The following is a 20,652-nucleotide window of genomic DNA, read 5'->3' on the forward strand; positions in this document are numbered from 1 at the left end:
CGACTCAGCGGGACCTGTGCTTGAGCTCTCCGAGCCGTCATTGTGCTCGTCCTTTAACCCAGTCACCTCATCGTCCCTGGAAGCTTCCCCTCTTTTGTCGCTCACCCCGAGCTCGATCAGCCTGGAGGACGGAGTGGAGGAAGTGTCCCTCAGAGACGACTCAGCAGGACCTGTGCTTGAGCTCCCCGAGCCGTCATTGTGCTCGTCCTTTAACCCAGGCACCTCATCGTCCTTGGAAGCAGGGACTTCCCCACTTTTGTCGCTCACCCCGAGCTTGAGCAGCCTGGAGGACGGAGTGGAGGAAGTGTCCCTCAGAGATGACTCAGCAGGACCTGTGCTTGAGCTCCCTGAGCCGTCATTGTGCTCGTCCTTTAACCCAGGCACCTCATCCTCCCTGGAAGCAGGGACTTCCTCTCTTTTGTCACTCACCCCGAGCTTGAGCAGCCTTGCCTCCGGAGGGTAATGAGCATGTCGAGGGGGGTTATGATATCAGGGGAGAATGGATGATGGATGAAAATGGGAAGAAGGTCACAGCGGTGTTCTGGGAGGGAGGAGGAATATTGGGAAGACGTTTGGAAGGTCAAATATCTTGCCTTCGTTGCGTACATAATATGTAGATGGGTAGTGAGGACAGTATCATCAAAAGCTTTTCGAACCGAGTGGTTGTGATTATCGGCAGTACGAGTTGATTGTGAGAAAAACATCTATGCATTTATTTCCTAGGGCTCCGAAGACAGACTCCTCAACAACCTTCCTTACCCACAATGCATCCGTCCGCTCTGATTGCTCCGATCAAGGTGGTACTTGCACCCAGACTCGCATTCTTTTTGTCTCCGTCCAAATTCGAGTCGTTCTCACCTTTACCTTCTCCTCCTAGGAACGTGCTTGGATCCGCCGTGCTCTCTCGGTGCTCAGAAGGTAGAAAAGAGGTGAGGGTTCTCCCAGGTACATTTTTATGGATACTCAGACAGTCCGCTTTTGGGACACAGCGGAGACAACAGACACCATCTTCAGTGCATTTTGTTACGACTGATCATTTACGTGCTATTATTTATTTATTTTGACCCCTCCCCCTCTCCCTCCTCGTTACCCCATTGGTCAATTGACAGTAACACGTGAACAATGAAATCACGTGTGGGTCGCACAGGGTCATCTTTCCTCTCCATCTGTATCTTTAACATCATCATGCGCAGGCGGTGAACTCGCTTGATTCCCTTCAATCTTTACATTGTTGTCTTGTTGCCATGGTAACCCCAGGTTTAAATATTGTCGGTTAAACTAACCGATGTTCGACAGACTACAGTCCCGGTGGTTCCCGAGCTCACTGTGTGCTCTGACCCATTCCCAACCTCCAAAGGTTTCGCGGAACTCCAGGATCGAGGATCATTAGGACACGCAGGTGCTCAGTGCTGTTTTTGTGACAATGGTCGAGGCTCATGGAAGAGTGAGAGCAGGATGGAAGGGAACAAGTTGGATTGGGAGGGAAACATCAACAGCAAAGGACACATGGGGGTGAACAAGCTGCACACAAGTTGAATGAAACACAGCAAGAAGAGGAAGAGGAGGTGCTGAGACAGGAAAGTAGTCGCGTAGTTGTTTGTCCTTTGAGGCTTTGCAGATGTTCTTCCCTGATATCTTGTACTTCACCCCGAAACTGTACTTAGATTGAGTCAAGGGGGTCATGTAGATCTGGGTCAGGATTACTCGAGGACTTGTGGTCTGTGAACCACAGGTTGGGAACCTTTGCTCCACAATTACATTTTTTTTGTCATCTTGTTTTTCTTATCCCAGTGTTTTATTGTGTTGTAGATGTTCTCATGACAACTGTCCCTTCAACCCCCTTGCCCCCCAATGGTTATTTATTTAATGTACTGCATGAAACAAACAGGTTTTAATCATCTCACGTGTTTTCACGTGTTCTCTCCATTTTTATTTTCAGGGTTCAGTTTAAAATCCCATGGAAGACAAGGCCGGGCTTTTGCCCACCGGTTCATTACTCTCGCTCAATCCAGGTTCGTGTTTTGTCATCGAGCGGGATTCATCGATTTCCATTCCGTATTAATCCCATATCTGCCTGGGGTTTAATCCCACAGCATTGCCATTTCTTACTGGAGTTTAATGCCATATGATTTCCATTTCTTCCTGGGGTTTAATGCCATGATTCCTATTTATTCCTGGGGTTTAATCCCACATGATTCCTACTTCTTCCTGGGGTTTAATGCCAAATGATTTCCATTTTTTCCTGGGATTTAATCCCAAGACTCCCATTTCTTCCTGGGGTTTAATCTCACATGATTCCCATTTCTTCCTTGGGTTTAATCCCACATGATTTCCATTTCTTACTGGAGTTTAATGCCATATGATTCCCATTTCTAACTGGGGGTTAATGCCATATCATTCCCATTTCTTACTGGGGGTTAATGCCATATCATTTTCATTTCTTACTGGGGTTTAATTCCACATGATTCCCATTTCTTACTGGGGTTTAATCCCATGATTCCCATTTCTTCCTGGGGTCTAATCGCACATGATTCCCATTTCTTCCTGGTGTTTAATCCCATGTTTCCTGTTTATTCCTGGGGTTTAATCCCACATGATTCCTACTTCTTCCTGGGGTTTAATGCCACATGATTTCCATTTTTTCCTGGGGTTTAATCCCATGATTCCCATTTCTTCCTGGGGTTTAATCCCATAGCATTGCCATTTCTTACTGGAGTTTAATGCCATATGATTCCCATTTCTTTCTGGGGTTTAATCACACATAATTCCGACTTCTTCCTGGGGTTTAATGCCATATGATTTCCATTTCTTCCTGGGGTTTAATGCCATAGCATTAAATAGTTTCATGCCGTTTTCCTGGATGGCAGGACAAGCCCATAGGTGTGTCCACTCTCCCCTGACCTGTCTCGCCTGGGTTCGAATCCAGACCCAGTTATAAACTGTGATCCTCGTGTTTGCATGCAGGGTGATTCATCAGTGTGTGCACAGTCCATCAAATGGTCCTTAGCCGTGTCCCGACTGCTGGAATCAGTTCGTGAAAATGGTGGAGGAACTTAATTTCCAGAAAGGTTCATCACCATATCAAATCCGAAGCCATGATCTTTTCTACCCCCGTTTAACTTCCGTCCCACCCTCAAGCTCACTGCCTTCCAACCTTCCCGTTTTTACTTCCTGAGTTTCCTTATGTATCCATATTGTCCACCCCTTGCGTCCTCCCCTACCCCCTCCCCCCGTTCCTCCTCGTATTCCTTATTTGTTCAAGTCTCCCCCTATTTTGTCCTTCAACCCTGGTGTTGGTGTCGTCCCCCCCCTTCCTCTTTCTTTTGTTCTGTTGTGTCCCAATCCATTCAGTTTTCTAGCTCTTCCATGAGCCGTGACTTTGTGTACAAACATGGAATAAAACTTAAAGATCCCACACTGTCTTTCATGGAGAGTAGGCGAGCTATCACCGGCGGCCTGAACGAATCACAAATTCCTTCGCGAATGGTACAGAGGAGCTGCATCAGCGACACAGCCACATCTCAGTGATGATGTAACCAACGGGCTGAATTCAGAATCGAATCCCATTCCAATAAGCATCCGCCGACAACAACATTCCCAGTTTCCCACTTTAGTGAAGTTCAGTTCAAATAATTTTATGGAAAAACAATAAAGATCCCAGACTTTAAGTCTCCGAGTATGTCTCCTCTCAAGTACTTGATGTCGCAGAGGATGGGGAAGTAAGCAGGGAGTGAGGGCAGGAAGAGGGGAGGGGATGTACAATGTACATGTCACACGTTCATGGTGTCAGGTGTTGTTGAGACCTGTCACACGTTCATGGTGTCAGGTGTTGTTGAGACCCGTCACACGTTCATGGTGTCAGGTGTTGTTGAGACCTGTCACACGTTCATGGTGTCAGGTGTTGTTGAGACCCGTCACACGTTCATGGTGTCAGGTGTTGTTGAGACCTGTCACACGTTCATGGTGTCAGGTGTTGTTGAGACCCGTCACACGTTCATGGTGTCAGGTGTTGTTGAGACCCGTCACATGTTCATGGTGTCAGGTGTTGTTGAGACCTGTCACACGTTCATGGTGTCAGGTGTTGTTGAGACCCGTCACACGTTCATGGTGTCAGGTGTTGTTGAGACCCGTCACACGTTCATGGTGTCAGGTGTTGTTGAGACCTGTCACACGTTCATGGTGTCAGGTGTTGTTGAGACCTGTCACACGTTCATGATGTCAAGTGTTGTTGAGACCTGTCACACGTTCATGGTGTCAGGTGTTGTTGAGACCCGTCACAGGTTCATGGTGTCAGGTGTTGTTGAGACCTGTCACACGTTCATGGTGTCAGGTGTTGTTGAGACCTGTCACACGTTCATGGTGTCAGGTGTTGTTGAGACCTGTCACACGTTCATGGTGTCAGGTGTTGTTGAGACCTGTCACACGTTCATGGTGTCAGGTGTTGTTGAGACCTGTCACATGTTCATGGTGTCAGGTGTTGTTGAGACCTGTCACACGTTCATGGTGTCAGGTGTTGTTGAGACCTGTCACACGTTCATGGTGTCAGGTGTTGTGGAGACCTGTCACACGTTCATGGTGTCAGGTGTTGTTGAGACCTGTCACACGTTCATGGTGTCAGGTGTTGTTGAGACCTGTCACACGTTCATGGTGTCAGGTGTTGTTGAGACCTGTCACATGTTCATGGTGTCAGGTGTTGTTGAGACCTGTCACACGTTCATGGTGTCAGGTGTTGTTGAGACCTGTCACACGTTCATGGTGTCAGGTGTTGTGGAGACCTGTCACATGTTCATGGTGTCAGGTGTTGTGGAGACTGCTGTGAAGGTTTGTTTCACCAAAATCACAACTCTAATCATCTGATGTTTGGTTTTTTTTTCAGAGAACCCCGAAGACATCACACCCGTCACCAGCAGATAATAAAGAGAATGTAAGCGAAAGTGCCGATGGGGATTATAACCGTAAGGGAATTCTGAACGAATGTTTGGGTGTCATCGCACGGCGGTCCTGATGCTATTGATGTACAAAGATACCGATGAGGTACCAGCATACTGATGAGGTACCAAGATACTGATGAGGTATCATGATAATGATGAGGCACCATGATACTGATGAAGTACTGGCATACTATTGATGTACAAAGATGCTGATGAGGTACCAAGAAACTGATGAGGTATCATGATAATGATGAGGTACCATGATACTGATCAGGTACCATGATACTGATGAGGTACCATGATACTGATGAAGTCATCGCGGCATACAATTGATGCACAAAGATACTGACTGGGTACCAGCATTCTGATGAGGTACCGGCATACTGATGAGTTCATGATACCTCATCTTTGTACATCAATGGGATGCCGGTACTTCATCAGTATCATGGTGCCTCATCATTATCATACCTCATCAGTTTCTTGGTACCTCATCAGTATGCTGGTACCTCATCGGCATCTTTGTACAACAATAGTATGCCGGTACTTCATCAGTATCACGGTACCTCATCATTATACCTCATCAGTATCTTGGTATGTCATCAGTATCTTGGAACCTCATTAGCATGCTGGTACTTCATCAGTATCTTGGGACCTCATCAGTATCTTGGGACCTCATTAATTTGCCAGTACCTCATCAGTATCATGGTACCTCATCAGTATCTTGGGACCTCATTAATTTGCCAGTACCTCATCAGTATCATGGTACCTCATCAGTATCTTGGGACCTCATTAATTTGCCAGTACCTCATCAGTATCTTGGTACCTCATGGGTATCTTGTTTCGGTTGTTTTGTTTGCTATGCATTGTGCATAAGTGATATGATGTCTGGGACGGGGGTCAATACAGCGACTCAAGACTCGCATCTGTGTCACCAAATGCGTTTCCAGGACGTTGAAGAAGAAGGACAGCGTGGTAACCGGATGTTACTGCGGGATGAAGGATACCTATTGAGGGTCAATCACACCAAACTACCTAATTTGGTTTCTCTCTGTCTGACCGCGATACATTCGGTCATTTGTTGTCCAATCTCAACCAAACTCGACAGGAGGACTAAGGGTCTCACGATGAATGTTACAGCGACTTCACTTGCCCTCCTCCTCCTCCTCCTCCTCCTCCTCCTCACGTCTCATCCTTATCTTCAACTGCGACTTCTCCGTCAACCGTGGCCCCAAAATGTAACATCACTCGTTGTCAGAACTGCACGGGTCGCAATTCCGTGGATTTGGGAATGGAAATGGAATGTTAAACCAGCCCGGCACGTCTTGTTGAATTTCCTGCACTCCCGATTGTCGAGTCAGTCCCCCTATCGCTCCGTCCGCAGGTGTCGCTTCGTGCGAGAGCTCGACCGCAACATCAACACGTACCCTCATCTCCACTACCCTGAAGTTTACATCCTGGCCGGGGGCGACCGAGAGTTCTTTTCAAACTTCAAGGTGCGGTTTGATTATGGTTCGTGCTGGTTCTTCGTGCCGACACGAACAGGATTTTTAAAGTTTGAACCGCTTTCTCGGGTTCAAACGGCAATCTTCCACCATGATGGCCCTTTGGACTCGTCATGACGACGAACTTGATGAACCCAATGTTGAGAGGTTTTTCTAACAGCCGTGAGGTGGAGAAGGTGAAGCAACATTCCGGGCATGAGAACCCTTCTTTGAAGTGGTAGAGAGGCTCCGACCTCATCATCACCACAACCACCACCAGGAGGACGTCATCGACCAACTTATCACCAAATCTGTACGAATAAATGTCAGCGTGTCTCCTCCGCAACTCCAAAATCATGAAAACCAAACAGCCTGAAACTTTGCACGCATTCCGAGAAAACTTCAAGGAAGTGGAAGAGTGAAAAATTTGGTGTTTGGGTTAATTAAAACACCTCCTTTGAAGGTAATTAACGGTCTTGTTTAATTATATCCTTCATCAGGCGCATCCTCGGTCACCACTCCCACTGGGGTCTTAAGGCGTATCCTAAGTAACCCCGCTGGGGTCTGAAGCCGCCATGTTTTTTTGGCCTGGTCAACCATGCCTTGAGTTGGAACAGGCCAGACGATTTCTTCACGGACTTCTTCTGTCACGGACTAATGACCGATCTCTTCTCACAGACTAATTAACGGTCTACTCTCACGGAGTCATTTCTTAAAAACTCCCCCCTCACCCTTCTCCCTCAACTCTCCCGCTTCTCAAATTTACACCCCCCCCCCTCACATCAACAAAGCTGCCTCCTTCCCCTGCCCTATCTCTTCCAACGCATTCCTCCACCTCCTCCAATCTTCAACTTCCTTCTGCCCCCCCTCTTCTTACTCTCCACTCTGGCGCGTCCCATCTCCACCGAGCCTCTTCTCCTCATCTGGTCCTCTCGCTTAACTCTTCTGCAATCTCCCACACACTGTCAACAACAACTCACCCAACCTATCTTTCCCCCTAATCCGTCGTCCTACCCTCCCCTGCACACAAAGCCTCCTCCCCTCCCTCTTCCTAAACAGAGTGGACCTCAAACATCCGGGGCCTTCACTCTAACCTGATGGATGTCTCCATACAGGTTGCCACTGACAAACCAGGCATAATCTGCCGAACAGAAACTTTCCTCCTTCAAGACGTCTCTGACTCCCAAGTATCTCTCCCCGGTTACTCCCTCCTCCAGTATGACAGACAAGAGCCTCGTCCTGGTGGAGGAGTTGCTCTCTTCAACAAGGACTATTCCTCACTCTCCATGCACTGCTCTCACTCCCCCACACCCCCAGGAATACCTCTGGCTACGGCTTCCCCTCCACTCCCACCTCATGTTTACATGTGTGTTGTACCGTCCACCAATCAGTGACGACTCCATTTGCATGTCATCGCCGAAAACTTGGACCAACTTCTATCCTCTCATCCCAATTCTCTCTTCCTCATATGTGGTGACTTCAATTGTCATCATGCCAGTTGACCGGGTGTGGGTACCTCTCTCACCTGTCATGGTACTTCAGCAAAGGAATTTTGCGACTCATTGGGACTGACTCAATCGGTCAACTTCCCGACCCGGATCTCAACCAATCTCTTCTGGATCTGATTTTGACAAATTTCCTTGAAAATATCTGCTCTTCTTCCTCCATTCCAATCGGTTCTTCTGACCACGTCCTTGTCAAAGTAGACTTATCTCTGGCTGTTATGAGAGCAATCCTGTGGTATCCAAGGCAATCTCCACTGATGGCTCACAGACTTCCTCTCCAGTCGCAGTCACCGTGTGGCCCTAAATGGCCCTGTCCAGGCTGGAGTTCCTCAAGGTAGCATCCTGGGCCCTGTTCTTTTTCTGGTTTTCATCAATGATCTCTCCGACTCTCTGGAAAATCCTCTTTATCTCTTTGCTGATGACTCCACCCTCTGTCGCACCATGTCAGCCCTTACATCAGAAAGCAGCAGTCTCTTCACTCTCTGCAGATCTGGATAAAATCACAAACTGGTCCAACACGTGGAACATGTCTTTCAATCCGGACAAATCTCACACTCTATGTCTCTCCGAAAGGACCATCTGGAAAAAAAAAATCCCCATCTACTTTCTCAACAATCCTCTTCAGGAAGTCCTTCCAGTCAAGCTTCCGGCTCTCACCATCTGCCATGATCTTTCCTGGAAAATCCACATTTCCAACCTGGCCTCAAAAGCCAGTCGCCCACTGGGAATCCTCCGTCGTGCAAAGTCCTTCCTCTTCCCACCTGAGCTCCTGACCACAAACAAAGCTTTCGTCCGCAGCCTGGTGGAGTCCTGCTCTCCCCTCTGGGCTGGTACTCCCACCTCTCACCTTTCTCGACTTCACGCTGTGGAAACCAAGGCTTTTGGAAACGTTGGTGTCTCCCACGATGAAGCTGAGTCTTTTGGTCTCTCACTCTTTCACCGCAAGCAGGTCAGTTGTCTTTCTGTCTTCTACCGTCTACTCTCCGGCCTGCCCCCCCCCCATGCCCTGTTTGTGATCTGTGCCCCCCATATTTCCGTAGGGCGCTCAAGGTCCACGAGCAACTCTCTTCTGATGAAACTACGAATGGAAACTACCATGTGGAATCGCTGCTCACCTTCACTCTTTCATTCCTCTTTTTCCCGCCTTTGGAACAAACTCCCACATACTCTTCAATCCCACTCTTCCCGCCAGGTCTTCAAAACAGTTCACCACTATCTTATATCTTTCCCCATCCAAAATCTTGATCTTTTCTGCATCCGTTAATCCACCTCCTTCAAATTCCCTGCTTCCCTTTCTGAAAGTCCCTGTAGACTTTCAGGAAGACCATCTTGTATTCCCCGTGTTCCTCGCCCCATCCCTCTCCCTTCCACAGATGTCCGAATGTCTCTGTTCCCCACTGTTTCGTGCTTCCCTCTCCCGTATCACTCTTGTCTCTTGCTCCCTTTGTGACACGTTATGTGTGTTTCCTCTTATACGAGCCTCGACATCGTTTCCAATTTTTTTTTCAAAAATCTCGACAACATGGCTCCCTCGATGCAACCAAAAATTCTCTCTTTTGTCTTCCACGAGCATCGACGATGAGTACCAAAAAAGAAACGAAAAGAAGAGAGGGGCTCACGCTTGAAACGTCGCTTCACCTTCCTTCTCCCGACGCTGAGCAAACCTACAAACGTTCAGTTGAGATAATTAAGACTGAGTCCTGTCCTTGTAAGGACGAGTTATCCCCATGTTCTTCGAAAAAAAACGGGGGATATTGTTTTCGGCTCCGTCTGTCCGTCTGTCCTGCCATCTCCTCCTAAACGATTGTGCAGAAATTCACCAAAACTTGGGAGTTATGATCACCACGTGGCAAGAAGGTGCGGGACAGGTATAATTTTGGCCCCAGGGGGCGGGGTCAAAAGGTCAAATAACAAAAAAATGCACAATGACGGGCACATTTTAAAACATTCTTAAATGAAACTTTGTACACGCAATCAACATCGGGAGAGGCATGAAAAATTTAACCTTTTTTGGATTTGACCCCCGGTTCATGCCCCCAAGGGGTCACAAGGGGCAAAACGAAATAATTATTTTTTAATGGAATTTTATATTGGGTCAATCCTGGTAGAACTTTTGCCATCTTTCAACTTTTCTTTCAGTGGTAAGAGTGGGGATTTGCGACGCCGCGTCACCGACCTCGCTCTCGTTTTCCTTTGTACAGCTTATGAAATGATATGTTGCGTTCTTCCTCCTCGCAGAGCTCGTGCGAGCCTCAGGATTACCTCTCCGTGGAGGATCGCCAGGTGGAGATGAACGAGTGGAGGAAACTTTCATGTCGCCAAAAGTCTCGATTATGGGCCAAGGTGCAAAGCCGCTGGCATCTTCTGCAGAACCCGAAGAAGTTCTAACTTTGCCGCCACTTTTCTCACGAGGGTACCCGTGGTGCTTCACTTCCTTCTGACCTTCAAGTGTTCAGAACCCTTTAAATCGGATTATTTGTTTTTGTCATCCTTTAGTGGACTCGGTGTAATCTCCTTTTTGCAATCCCCTATGGAATATTCATCCAACCTGTTGTTTTAAAGGAGGAAATGCTTGGACTCTCAGCACAGGGGTGACATATTCTGTGTCGATGAGTTAATTTATTCAGCTGTCGTTGCTCACCGGGGTTTAGTATGTTTGTAAAGACTCTTTCATGGATTTAATTGTTATTCGAGCAAGTTTGTACGTGTCCGACATTGTCTCACGTGTCCGAGGTTTTTTCTGGAACAAGTTTTTCTTCATCTTCAGGCACATTTCACTCACTGGCAGGATGTTTGCAAACAAGTTTACCGTTCGAAGTCCTCTGTTCCTCTCTCCAGCACGAAATGCTTGTTATGGTTGTTGTTCGTAACCGCTTTGGGTTTTAATGAGTCCAATGACAGTATGTTCAGATTGAAGGTTTCTACAATCCATTGTCTTTGCTCCGTTTGTAACATTTTCCTGTGATTTGGAATAAAATGGATTTTTGGAGTTCTGCATTTCCTTTTGTTTGTCCTTACGTCGGTTGAGTTCAGGCACCCAGACATGACGGGACATCATGTCGACGAACACACCTGCATGTGTGTCTGGGCAGAGGATTTGGGGGGGAGGGGGGGCAGGTGGAGCTCGAGTGATGAGCATATTGAAGGATAAATGGAGAGATTTCGAATGAAAGAAAGTAAATGTAAACCGAAGTTGAGAAACTGGCATTTCGAGTCTGCCATTTCACTCAGGCCGACAGGAAGGGACTTGAAGCAGCCATCAAACTTCGACACTGGACTCCCTTTTCTACTCTCTCTCCGGCATCAACTCATCCTGGGAATTCTTTCAAAGAAACTTGCTCTCTCTCTCTCTCTCTCTCTCTCTCTCTCTCTCTCTCTCTCTCTCTCTCTCTCTCTCTCTCTCTCTCTCTCTCTCTCTCTCTCTCTCTCTCTCTCTCTCTCTCTCCCTCTCTCTCTCTCTCCCTCTCTCTCATACACAGATTTATCCCATCTCGTCTTCAGTTGTCCTCCCCTTCCTCCTGCCCATTGTACACTGAAGCTTGTGGTGAGGCAGTTTTCCTGAAACAACTTGCCTTCGCCTCATGGAAAGCAAATCCAACTGCTCACATTCACTCTTTCATTCCTCTTTTTTTCCCGCCTTTGGAATAAACTTCCTCACTCTGTTCAATCCCATTCTTCCCAAAAGGTCTTCAAAACAGCTGTTCACTAGCACCTATTGTCGTCCCCTATCCAAATCCTCGATCTTTTCTACCCCCGTTAATCCACTCCAAACCCACCTCCTTCAAATTCCTTGCTTCCTCCTTCCTGAAAGTCCCTGTAATGTCCATCTTGTTTACCCCATGTTCCTCGCCCCATCCCTCTCCCTTCTACAGATCTCCTTATGTCGCTGTTCCCCACTGTTTTGTCCTTCCTTCTCCCGGCCCTCTTGTCTCCTGCCCCCCTTGTTGTACGTTCTGTGTGTTCGTCCTCAGACGAGCCTCGACATTTTATACCAAAAAAAGAAGTAAATAAGCCACAAAGTACATACCACTGATGGAGGTGTTGCGAGGATTCCAGAAGCGATGCGTGGAGCAGCACAGGAAGACAGAGACAAGTGCAATGCTTCAGGATGATGAACCAACCAATGCAGAAGTCTCCATCTCACCGCACTGATCTTGTATCGTGTTAATACATCTGATAAAAGTTTTTCTGAGAGATATGGGAAAGTTCACAACACCACACAAAGGCCTTGACAACTACCGCACAAATGAACACACATGCAATGCAGCCAATCCAGGCCTTAGCAGGGTGGGCCATCAAGCAACAAGCCCCCTCGCTTGCTCCAACGTTTGACCTCCACCAATTCCTCAATGATTTGGGCAATGGGATAGAGGAGAGAGAGTGAGGAGGGCTGGGTTGGAGAAACCGAGGGGCTGGAGCTGTTGGTCAGGTGGAGACTGAGGTCACCTATTTAGATCCCCTACCCCCGACCCCAAGTTTTGCACTCTTCAATCAATTGTTTGCAGCAGAGAGGAGAGTGAAGCCTCCCACCCTGGGCCCATAGTCTAAAATCCTTCCCAAACGTTTCTTGGTCACCAACTCGCATTGTCCCCACACAGACTGTCCCAGTGGTGACCCTGCTCAACCACTACCAGTCTTGTATGGATCCACAGAGCAAACAGATAAACAAAAAAGCTGAAAGCAAACCAGCAAAACGAACGCCTCAACCATTTCAAGATGGCAGTGAAGGGAAGCAAATTTTCTATGAACCAATCAGAATGAATCGGACAAAACCCTAAATCCGGTATTCACCAATGAGGGAGGCCGTGGAAACGTGCGGGGACGTGTCCCCCTCACAATGCGTAAAGTGCTGGTATTGAAGTAGATTGTTTCAACTGCAAGTTGCTATATCAGCACTTTTGGTACTGCGAGAGTACAGAGTCGGCCAGAAGCCGCAAGGCTTGCAAACCGAGTTTGAGACGTTTGTGAATGAAGACACGTTTGATGAACGACATCAAAGCGCCGTGCGTGTCCCCGACATGTCCTGAAGGAGATTGAGCAAATCAATGGCTTCCCTACTCCCTGCACTCAGGGATTGAGGGGCTGTGGGGGGACGGGGCCAGCTGCTGTGTGCGGATGTTTCGAATCGGCTTTCCCAAGACACCGCCATCCAGCAAATCCCACAAAAACTGTCAGGAAAGCCTCGGGAAGGGAGCAGCAACTGGAGGAACTTGTCGCAGGAAGGATGGGACAGAGTGGAGGATGAGGAGTGGGGTCATTCACTCCAGACATCTTTTTTTGTCCAGGTCCAACCACGTGCAGGAAAACATGAAAAGCAGCACAAGATCCTGAACCTTGACATCTGGAGATTTTCTCTTGGGAGAGCGTTGAGTCACAGGGTTGGAAGTGTAAGTCGTGTCGCGCGTTGGAACGATGGCCGATCTATCACGAGGTTCACTTTCACACTGCATGGCCCGGCACGACGGATACCTTCCGAGGCAGGAGATAGTCCTGGGCTCAGTAGCTTCTTGTGAAGGAGGGAGTGAGTCGAGCAGTCGATTCTGGACTTTGCAACTACCTGCATGAGATTCACCTGGACTTCAGAGGGAAAGCTCTGCACCACGGGGACTTGCAAATGGGAACATCAACACTCCTTGGATAACTTTGATGAGGCTGTGGAAGTCAAGGGAAGGTTACAATGTATTGCTTGTGCAAGCTCAACACCCCCCTTTTTGGTCATGAATGAATGAGTGAGAATGGCGTGGGAAGGGAATGGTGTCAGCCTGCGAAGCACCCACGGAGAGCAGGTTTGAATGAAGAAAGTACCCGCACAAAGCCAAAAGTGCCACCGTAACAGTAGATTGGAACACGTTAGTACTACCTGCTCGGGTGGTACTTTTGCTCAACACAGGTAGGGTGATCAGGGCGTTGTGTCAGAGCAAAAGTTCCGCTGAGTACCTTCGCCAGGAACTCCACAGGCCTCACCTGGATGTTCCCAGAATTCCACGGAGATTAAAGCAACGGCGGAAGGGTTTATCAAACCAAATCTTCAGACATGGAAAGGACAAAAAAAAATAATGAAATACAACATTAATAATAAAGAAATAAATAAATTGGAACTGCAAAATAAATCGCAGCAAAGTATCAGGAGGAATGTAGGGGAAGAGAGGAGGAAGAGATACTCGTGTAGATCATGAACACCCAAATGTGACCACCTCCTGCGAACCAAGCAGACGTACAGTGGCACTCCCAACCTGTCCACCAAGTTCCGTGTGAATCCATCCATCACGTGTTAACATATTGTGTGTGTGTGTATCGTTTTTGGCTCCATCTCTCAATATTGAAGAATCAGTTTTAAAAATTCTCAGATCGGGATTCGGATCTCCATCAAAATTAAGAGTTGCTGTCCTTGGCCAGTCACCGACACACACAAAGAAATTCAGAACGATTGCTTGAACACTGTGGCCAAACTGTGTCATGTGACCAACAGACAGACAAACAAACGCAACAGACCAACATACTTGGCAAAAAAAATTTTCGCCAAGTAACAAATAAGGGAAAGAGCGATCAGAGATTACAAACCTTTGCCAGGATGTATTTTGTGTGGTGTTTGTGTCCTGGTGTGTTGCATAATTAATGAGATATAATCAGAAATTCCACTTTATAACTGATGGCAGTGATGGGTACCGGGTACCAAGACGTCCCGCTTTGATGGGATACCTGACCCTGACCCATGACATTTTATTGTTATCATTTAATTGAATTCAGAATGGGATTAAAATTAATTGAATTCAAATCAAACGAAAGACCAAACAGGTACGAGTCTTGCATTGGAGTGATGAGAATGAACACGAACAAGGTAAAAGCAATGATGAAGTTATCAGGAGGATCCTCGAAAGGATTCACATTTCAGCTGCTTCTCCTCGACCCTCAAACACATCCAAGCACAGCCAAGTGAACCTCATTCAAAAAAATAAAAAAATAAAAATAAAAAAAATGAATCTTAAAGAACCCAGATCAAAAAATTAAATAATTCTGGCTGCCAGACCATGTGTCTGAAGAAGTTGAAGTTTACAAAATGTATTCCCAATCACTACTCGATCATAATTGTGAAGTTTCACATCGATTGATTCAGCAGTTCCAGAGAAAACATTATTTAATATTTTTTATTCAATCCAATATGGCTGCTAAACCATGTGACCGATCATTTATTCCTTAACAAACTTGTACTCCCAAGGTTTGGGGAACATTTGTGTGAAGTTTCCCCTCGATCTGTCAAACTGTTCTGGAGAAGATTTTTTTATCGGTTTTCGGGTAAATCCAACATGGCTGCCAAACCATGTGACCTATGACGTCATATGTGTGACCCTTTTGTTCCTCATGGAGAGGCTGTCATACCTGTGAAGTTTATCCTAATCCCACAAAAGTAGGCCACGCCCCCTCCACACCCAACAAAAGTAGGCCACGCCCCCTCCACACCCAGCCTCGACATGCTCCTCCCCCAAAGGGAATCGCGTATGATATAGTCCGGCGGATGGATATGCCCATATTGGGGGCCGAATTGTTCACATCGAGCTACAAACATGAAACTTGGCACAATTGTTCACTGTGGTCAGATAAATGATTTCAGAGACGGAGACACTCGGGCAAACTACTTCATCCATACCTTTTGTGAGTGTTTGTACAATTTGTGGTGATTGCCGACACGGAGGGAGCTTTCGACTTTCCTTTTGACGAATCCCTGCTCACCTTCACTCTTTCATTCCTCGTTTTTCCACCTCTTGGACAAACTCCTTCACTCTCTTCAATCCCACTCTTCCCTCCAGGTCTTCAAAACAGCTGTTCACCACCACCTCTTATTTTCCCCCATCCAAACTCACGATCTTCACTCCCCCCGTTCATTCACTCCAAACCCACCTCCTTCAAATTCCCTGCTTTCTCCTTCCTGAAAGTCCCTGTAATGTCCATCTTGTTTACCCCATGGTCCCCGCCCCATCCCTCTCCCTTCTACAGATCTCCTCATGTCTCTGTTCCCCACTGTTGTGTCCTTCCTTCTCCCGGCCCTCTTGTCTCCTGCCCCCCTTGTTGTACGTTCTGTGTGTTCGTCCTCAGACGAGCCTCGACATTTTATACCCAAAAAAATAACAAAAGTAAATAAGCCACAAAGTACATACCAGTGATGGAGGTGTTGCGGGGATTCCAGAAGCGATGCGTGGAGCAGCACAGGAAGACAGAGACAAGTGCAATGCTTCAGGATGATGAACCAACCAATGCACAAGTCTCCGTCTCACCGCACTGATCTTGTATCGTGTTAATACATCTGATAAAAAGTTTTTTTTCTGAGAGATGTGGGAAAGTTCACAACACCACACAAAGGCCTGGACAACTGCAGCACAAATGAACACATATGTAATGCAGCCAATCCAGGTCTTAGCAGGGTGGGCCATCAAGCAACAAGCCCCCTCGCTTGCTCCAACGTTTGACCTCCACCAATTCCTCAATGCTTTGGGCAATGGGATAGAGGAAAGAGAGTGAGGAGGGCTGGGTGGGAGAAATCGAGGGGCTGGAGCTGTTGGTCAGGTGGAGACTGAGGTCGCCTATTTAGATCCCCCCCCCCCCGACCCCAAGTTTTGCACTCTTCAATCAATTGTTTGAAGCAGAGAGGAGAGCGAAGCCTCCCACCCTGGGCCCGTAGTCTAAAATCCTTCCCATACGTTTCTTGGTCACCAACTCGCCCTGTCCCCACACAGACCGTCCCAGTGGTGACCCTGCTCAACAACTGCCAGTCTTGTATGGATCCACAGGGCGAACAGATAAACAAAAAAGCTGAAAGCAAACCAGCAAAACGAACGCCTCAACCATTTCAAGATGGCAGTGAAGGGAAGCAAATTTTCGATGAACCAATCAGAATGAATCGGACAAAACCCTAAATCCGGTCTTCACCAATGAGGGAGGCCGTGGAAACGTGCGGGGACGTGTCCCCCTTACAATACGTAAAGTGCTGGGATTTGAAGTAGATTGTTTCAACTGCTACTGACAATACCAACATTTTTGGTACTGCGAGAGGACAGAGTCGGCCAGAAGCCGCAAGGCTTGCAAACCGAGTTTGAGACGTTTGTGAATGAAGACACGTTTGATGAACGACATCAAAGCGCCGTGCGTGTCCCCGACATGTCCTGAAGGAGATTGAGCAAATCAATGGCTTCCCTACTCCCTGCACTCAGGGATTGAGGGGCTGTGGGGGGACGGGGCCAGCAGCTGTGTGCGGATGTTTCGAATCGGCTTTCCCAAGACACCGCCATCCAGCAAATCCCACAAAACTGTCAGGAAAGCCTCGGGAAGGGAGCAGCAACTGGAGGAACTTGTCGCAGGAAGGATGGGGCAGAGTGGAGGATGAGGAGTGGGGTCATTCACTCCAGACATCTTTTTTTGTCCAGGTCCAACCACGTGCAGGAAAACATGAAAAGGAGCACAAGGTCCTGAACCTTGACATCTGGAGATTTTCTCTTGGCAGAGCGTTGTGTCACAGTGTTGGAAGTGTAAGTCGTGTCGTGCACAGGAAGGATGGCCGATCTATGACTCGGTTCACTTTCACACTGCATGGCCCGGCACGACGGATACCTCCCGAGGCAGGAGATAGTCCTGGGCTCCGGAGCTTCTTGTGACGGAAAGAGTGAGTCGAGCAGTCCATTATGGACTTTGCAACTACCTGCACGAGATTCACCTGGACACAAGGAAGCCGCGAAAGCTCTGTACTGCGGGGACTTGCAAATGGGAACATCAACACTCCTCAGATAACTTTGATGAGGCTGTGGAAGTCAAGGGAAGGTTACAATGCATTGCTTGTGCAAGCTCAACACCCCCCTTTTTGGTCATGAATGAATGAGTGAGAATGGCGTGGGAAGGGAATGGTGTCAGCCTGCGAAGCACCCACAGAGAGCAGGTTTGTATGAAGAAAGTACCCGCACCAAGCCAAAAGTGCCACCGTAACAGTAGATTGGAACACGTTAGTACTACCTGCTCGGGTGGTACTTTTGCTCAGCACAGGTAGTGTGATCAGGGCGTTGTGTCAGAGCAAAAGCTCCGCTGAGTACCTTCGCCAGGAACTCCACAGGCCTCACCTGGATGTTCCCAGAATTCCACGGAGATTAAAGCAACGGCGGAATGGTTTATCAAACCAAATCTTCAGACATGGAAAGGACAAAAAAAAATAATGAAATACGACATTAATAATAAAGAAATAAATAAATTGGAACTGCAAAATAAATCGCAGCAAAGTATCAGAAGGAGGGAGGTCGGGGAAGAGAGGAGGAAGAGATACTCGTGTAGATCATGAACACCCAAATGTGACCACCTCCTGCGAACCAAACGGACGTACAGTGGCACTCCCAACCTGTTCACCAAGTTCCGTATGAATCCATCCATCACGTGTTAACATATTGTGTGTGTGTGTGTATCGTTTTTGGCTCCATCTCTCAATATTGAAGAATCAGATTTAAAAATTCTCAGATCGGGATCCGGATCTCCATCAAAATTAAGAGTTGCTGTCCTTGGCCGGTCACCGACACACACAAAGAAATTGAGAACGATTGCTTGAACACTGTGGCCAAACTGTGTCATGTGACCAACAGACAGACAAACAAACGCAACAGACCAACATACTTGGCAAAAAGATTTTTCGCCAAGTAACAAATAAGGGAAAGAGCGATCAGAGATTACAAACCTTTGCCAGGATGTATTTTGTGTGGTGTTTGTGTCCTGGTGTGTTACATAATTAATATGAGATATAATTAGAAATTCCACTTTATAACTGATGGCAGTGATGGGTACCGGGTACCAAGACGTCCCGCTTTGATGGGACACCTGACCCTGACACATGACATTTTATTGTTATTATTTAATTGAATTCAGAATGGGACTAAAATAAATTAAATTCAAATCAAACGAAAGACCAAACAGGTACGAGTCCTGCATTGGAGTGATGAGAATGAACCTGAACAAGGTAAAAGCAATGATGAAGTTATCAGGAGGAACCTCGATGGGATTCACATTTCAGCTGCTTCTCCTCGACCCTCAAACACATCCAAACACAGCCAAGTGAACCTCATTCAAAAAAATAAAAAAATAAAAATAAAAAAAATGAATCTTAAAGAACCCAGATCAAAAAATTTCATAATTCTGGCTGCCAGACCATGTGTCTGAAGAAGTTGAAGTTTACAAAATGTATTCCCAATCACTACTAGATCATAATTGTGAAGTTTCACATCGATTGATTCAGCAGTTCCAGAGAAAACATTATTTAATATTTTTTATTCAATCCAATATGGCTGCTAAACCATGTGACCGATCATTTATTCCTTAACAAACTTGTACTCCCAACGTTTGGGGAACATTTGTGTGAAGTTTCCCCTCGATCTGTCAAACTGTTCTGGAGAAGATTTTTTATCGGTTTTCGGGTAAATCCAACATGGCTGCCAAACCATGTGACCTATGACGTCATATGTGTGACCCTTTTGTTCCTCATGGAGAGGCTGTCATACCTGTGAAGTTTATCCTAATCCCACAAAAGTAGGCCACGCCCCCTCCACACCCAGCCTCGACATGCTCCTCCCCCAAAGGGAATCGCGTATGATATAGTCCGGCGGATGGATATGCCCATATTGGGGGCCGAATTGTTCACATCGAGCTACAAACATGAAACTTGGCACAATTGTTCACTGTGGTCAGATAAATGATTTCAGATACGGAGACACTCGGGCAAACTACTTCATCCATACTTTTTGTGAGTGTTTGTACAATTTGTGGTGATTGCCGACACGGAGGGAGCTTTTGAATTTCCTTTTGACGAATCCCTGCTCACCTTCACTCTTTCATTCCTCTTTTTTCCACCTCTTGGACAAACTCCCTCACTCTCTTCAATGCCACTCTTCCCTCCACGTCTTCAAAACAGCTGTTCACCACCACCTCTTATTTTCCCCCATCCAAACTCACGATCTTCACTCCCCCCGTTCATTCACCCCAAGCCCACCTCGTTCAAATTCCCTGCTTTCTCGTTCCTGAAAGTCCCTGTAATGTCCATCTTGTTTACCCCATGGTCCCCGCCCCACCCCTCTCCCTTCTACAGATCTCCTCATGTCTCTGTTCCCCACTGTTTTGTCCTTCCTTCTCCCGGCCCTCTTATCTCCTGCCCCCCCTTGTTGTATGTTCTGTGTGTTCACCCTCAAACGAGCCTCGACATTTTATACCAAAAAAATAACAAAAGTAAATAAGCCACAAAGTACATACTACTGATGGAGGTGTTGCAGGGATTCCAGAAGCGATGCGTGGAGCAGCACAGGAAGACGGAGCCAAGTCCATGTGTTCAGGATGATGAACCAACCAATGGCCAAGTCTCCGTCTCACCGCACTGATCTTGTATTGTGTTTGTACATCTGATAAAAGTTTTTCTGAGGGATGTGGAAAAGTTCACAACACCACACAATGGCCTGGACAACCAGCGTACAAATGAACACACATGCAATGCAGCCAATCCAGGCCTTAGCAAGGTGGGCCATCAAGCAACAAGCCCCCTCGCTTGCTCCAACCTTTGACCTCCACCAATTCCTCAATGTTTTGGGCAATGGGATAGAGGAGAGAGAGAGTGAGGAGGGCTGGGTGGGAAAAATCGAGGGGCTGGAGCTGTTGGGTCAGGTGGAGAATGAGGTCGCCTATTTAGATCCCCCCCCCCCCGACCCCAAGTTTTGAACTCTTCAATCA

The 20,652-nt window shown here is 47.2% G+C and overlaps 1 protein-coding gene across 6 annotated transcripts in view; it reads left to right on the forward strand.

Moving 5' to 3' along the window:
- The window catches only part of LOC147007793 (uncharacterized), a 14,469-nt gene extending 3,563 nt beyond the window's left edge, over nt 1-10,906 (forward strand). Inside the window, exons 3-9 of one of the 6 annotated variants that reach the window (XM_085866411.1) lie at nt 1-459; nt 724-797; nt 878-929; nt 1,358-1,399; nt 1,940-2,012; nt 4,877-4,924; nt 10,156-10,906. The exon at nt 1-459 is cut by the window's left edge and continues 202 nt beyond it. In XM_085866411.1, coding sequence (XP_085722537.1) covers nt 1-459; nt 724-797; nt 878-929; nt 1,358-1,399; nt 1,940-2,012; nt 4,877-4,924; nt 10,156-10,305 — 898 coding nt within the window. In that variant the 3' untranslated portion in view covers nt 10,306-10,906. Of the gene's footprint in view, nt 460-723; nt 798-877; nt 930-1,357; nt 1,400-1,939; nt 2,013-2,964; nt 3,262-4,876; nt 4,925-10,155 lie in introns of those variants that run through there. The other 5 variants (XM_085866414.1, XM_085866412.1, XM_085866416.1 and 2 more) reach the window with 5 other exon arrangements.
- Nucleotides 10,907-20,652: the final 9,746 nt, after the last annotated feature.

Source organism: Eptatretus burgeri, chromosome 25, assembly GCF_056783735.1.
Source record: "Eptatretus burgeri isolate ZD-2024b chromosome 25, Ebu_testis_v1, whole genome shotgun sequence".
Classification (NCBI taxonomy): Eukaryota; Metazoa; Chordata; class Myxini; order Myxiniformes; family Myxinidae; genus Eptatretus; species Eptatretus burgeri.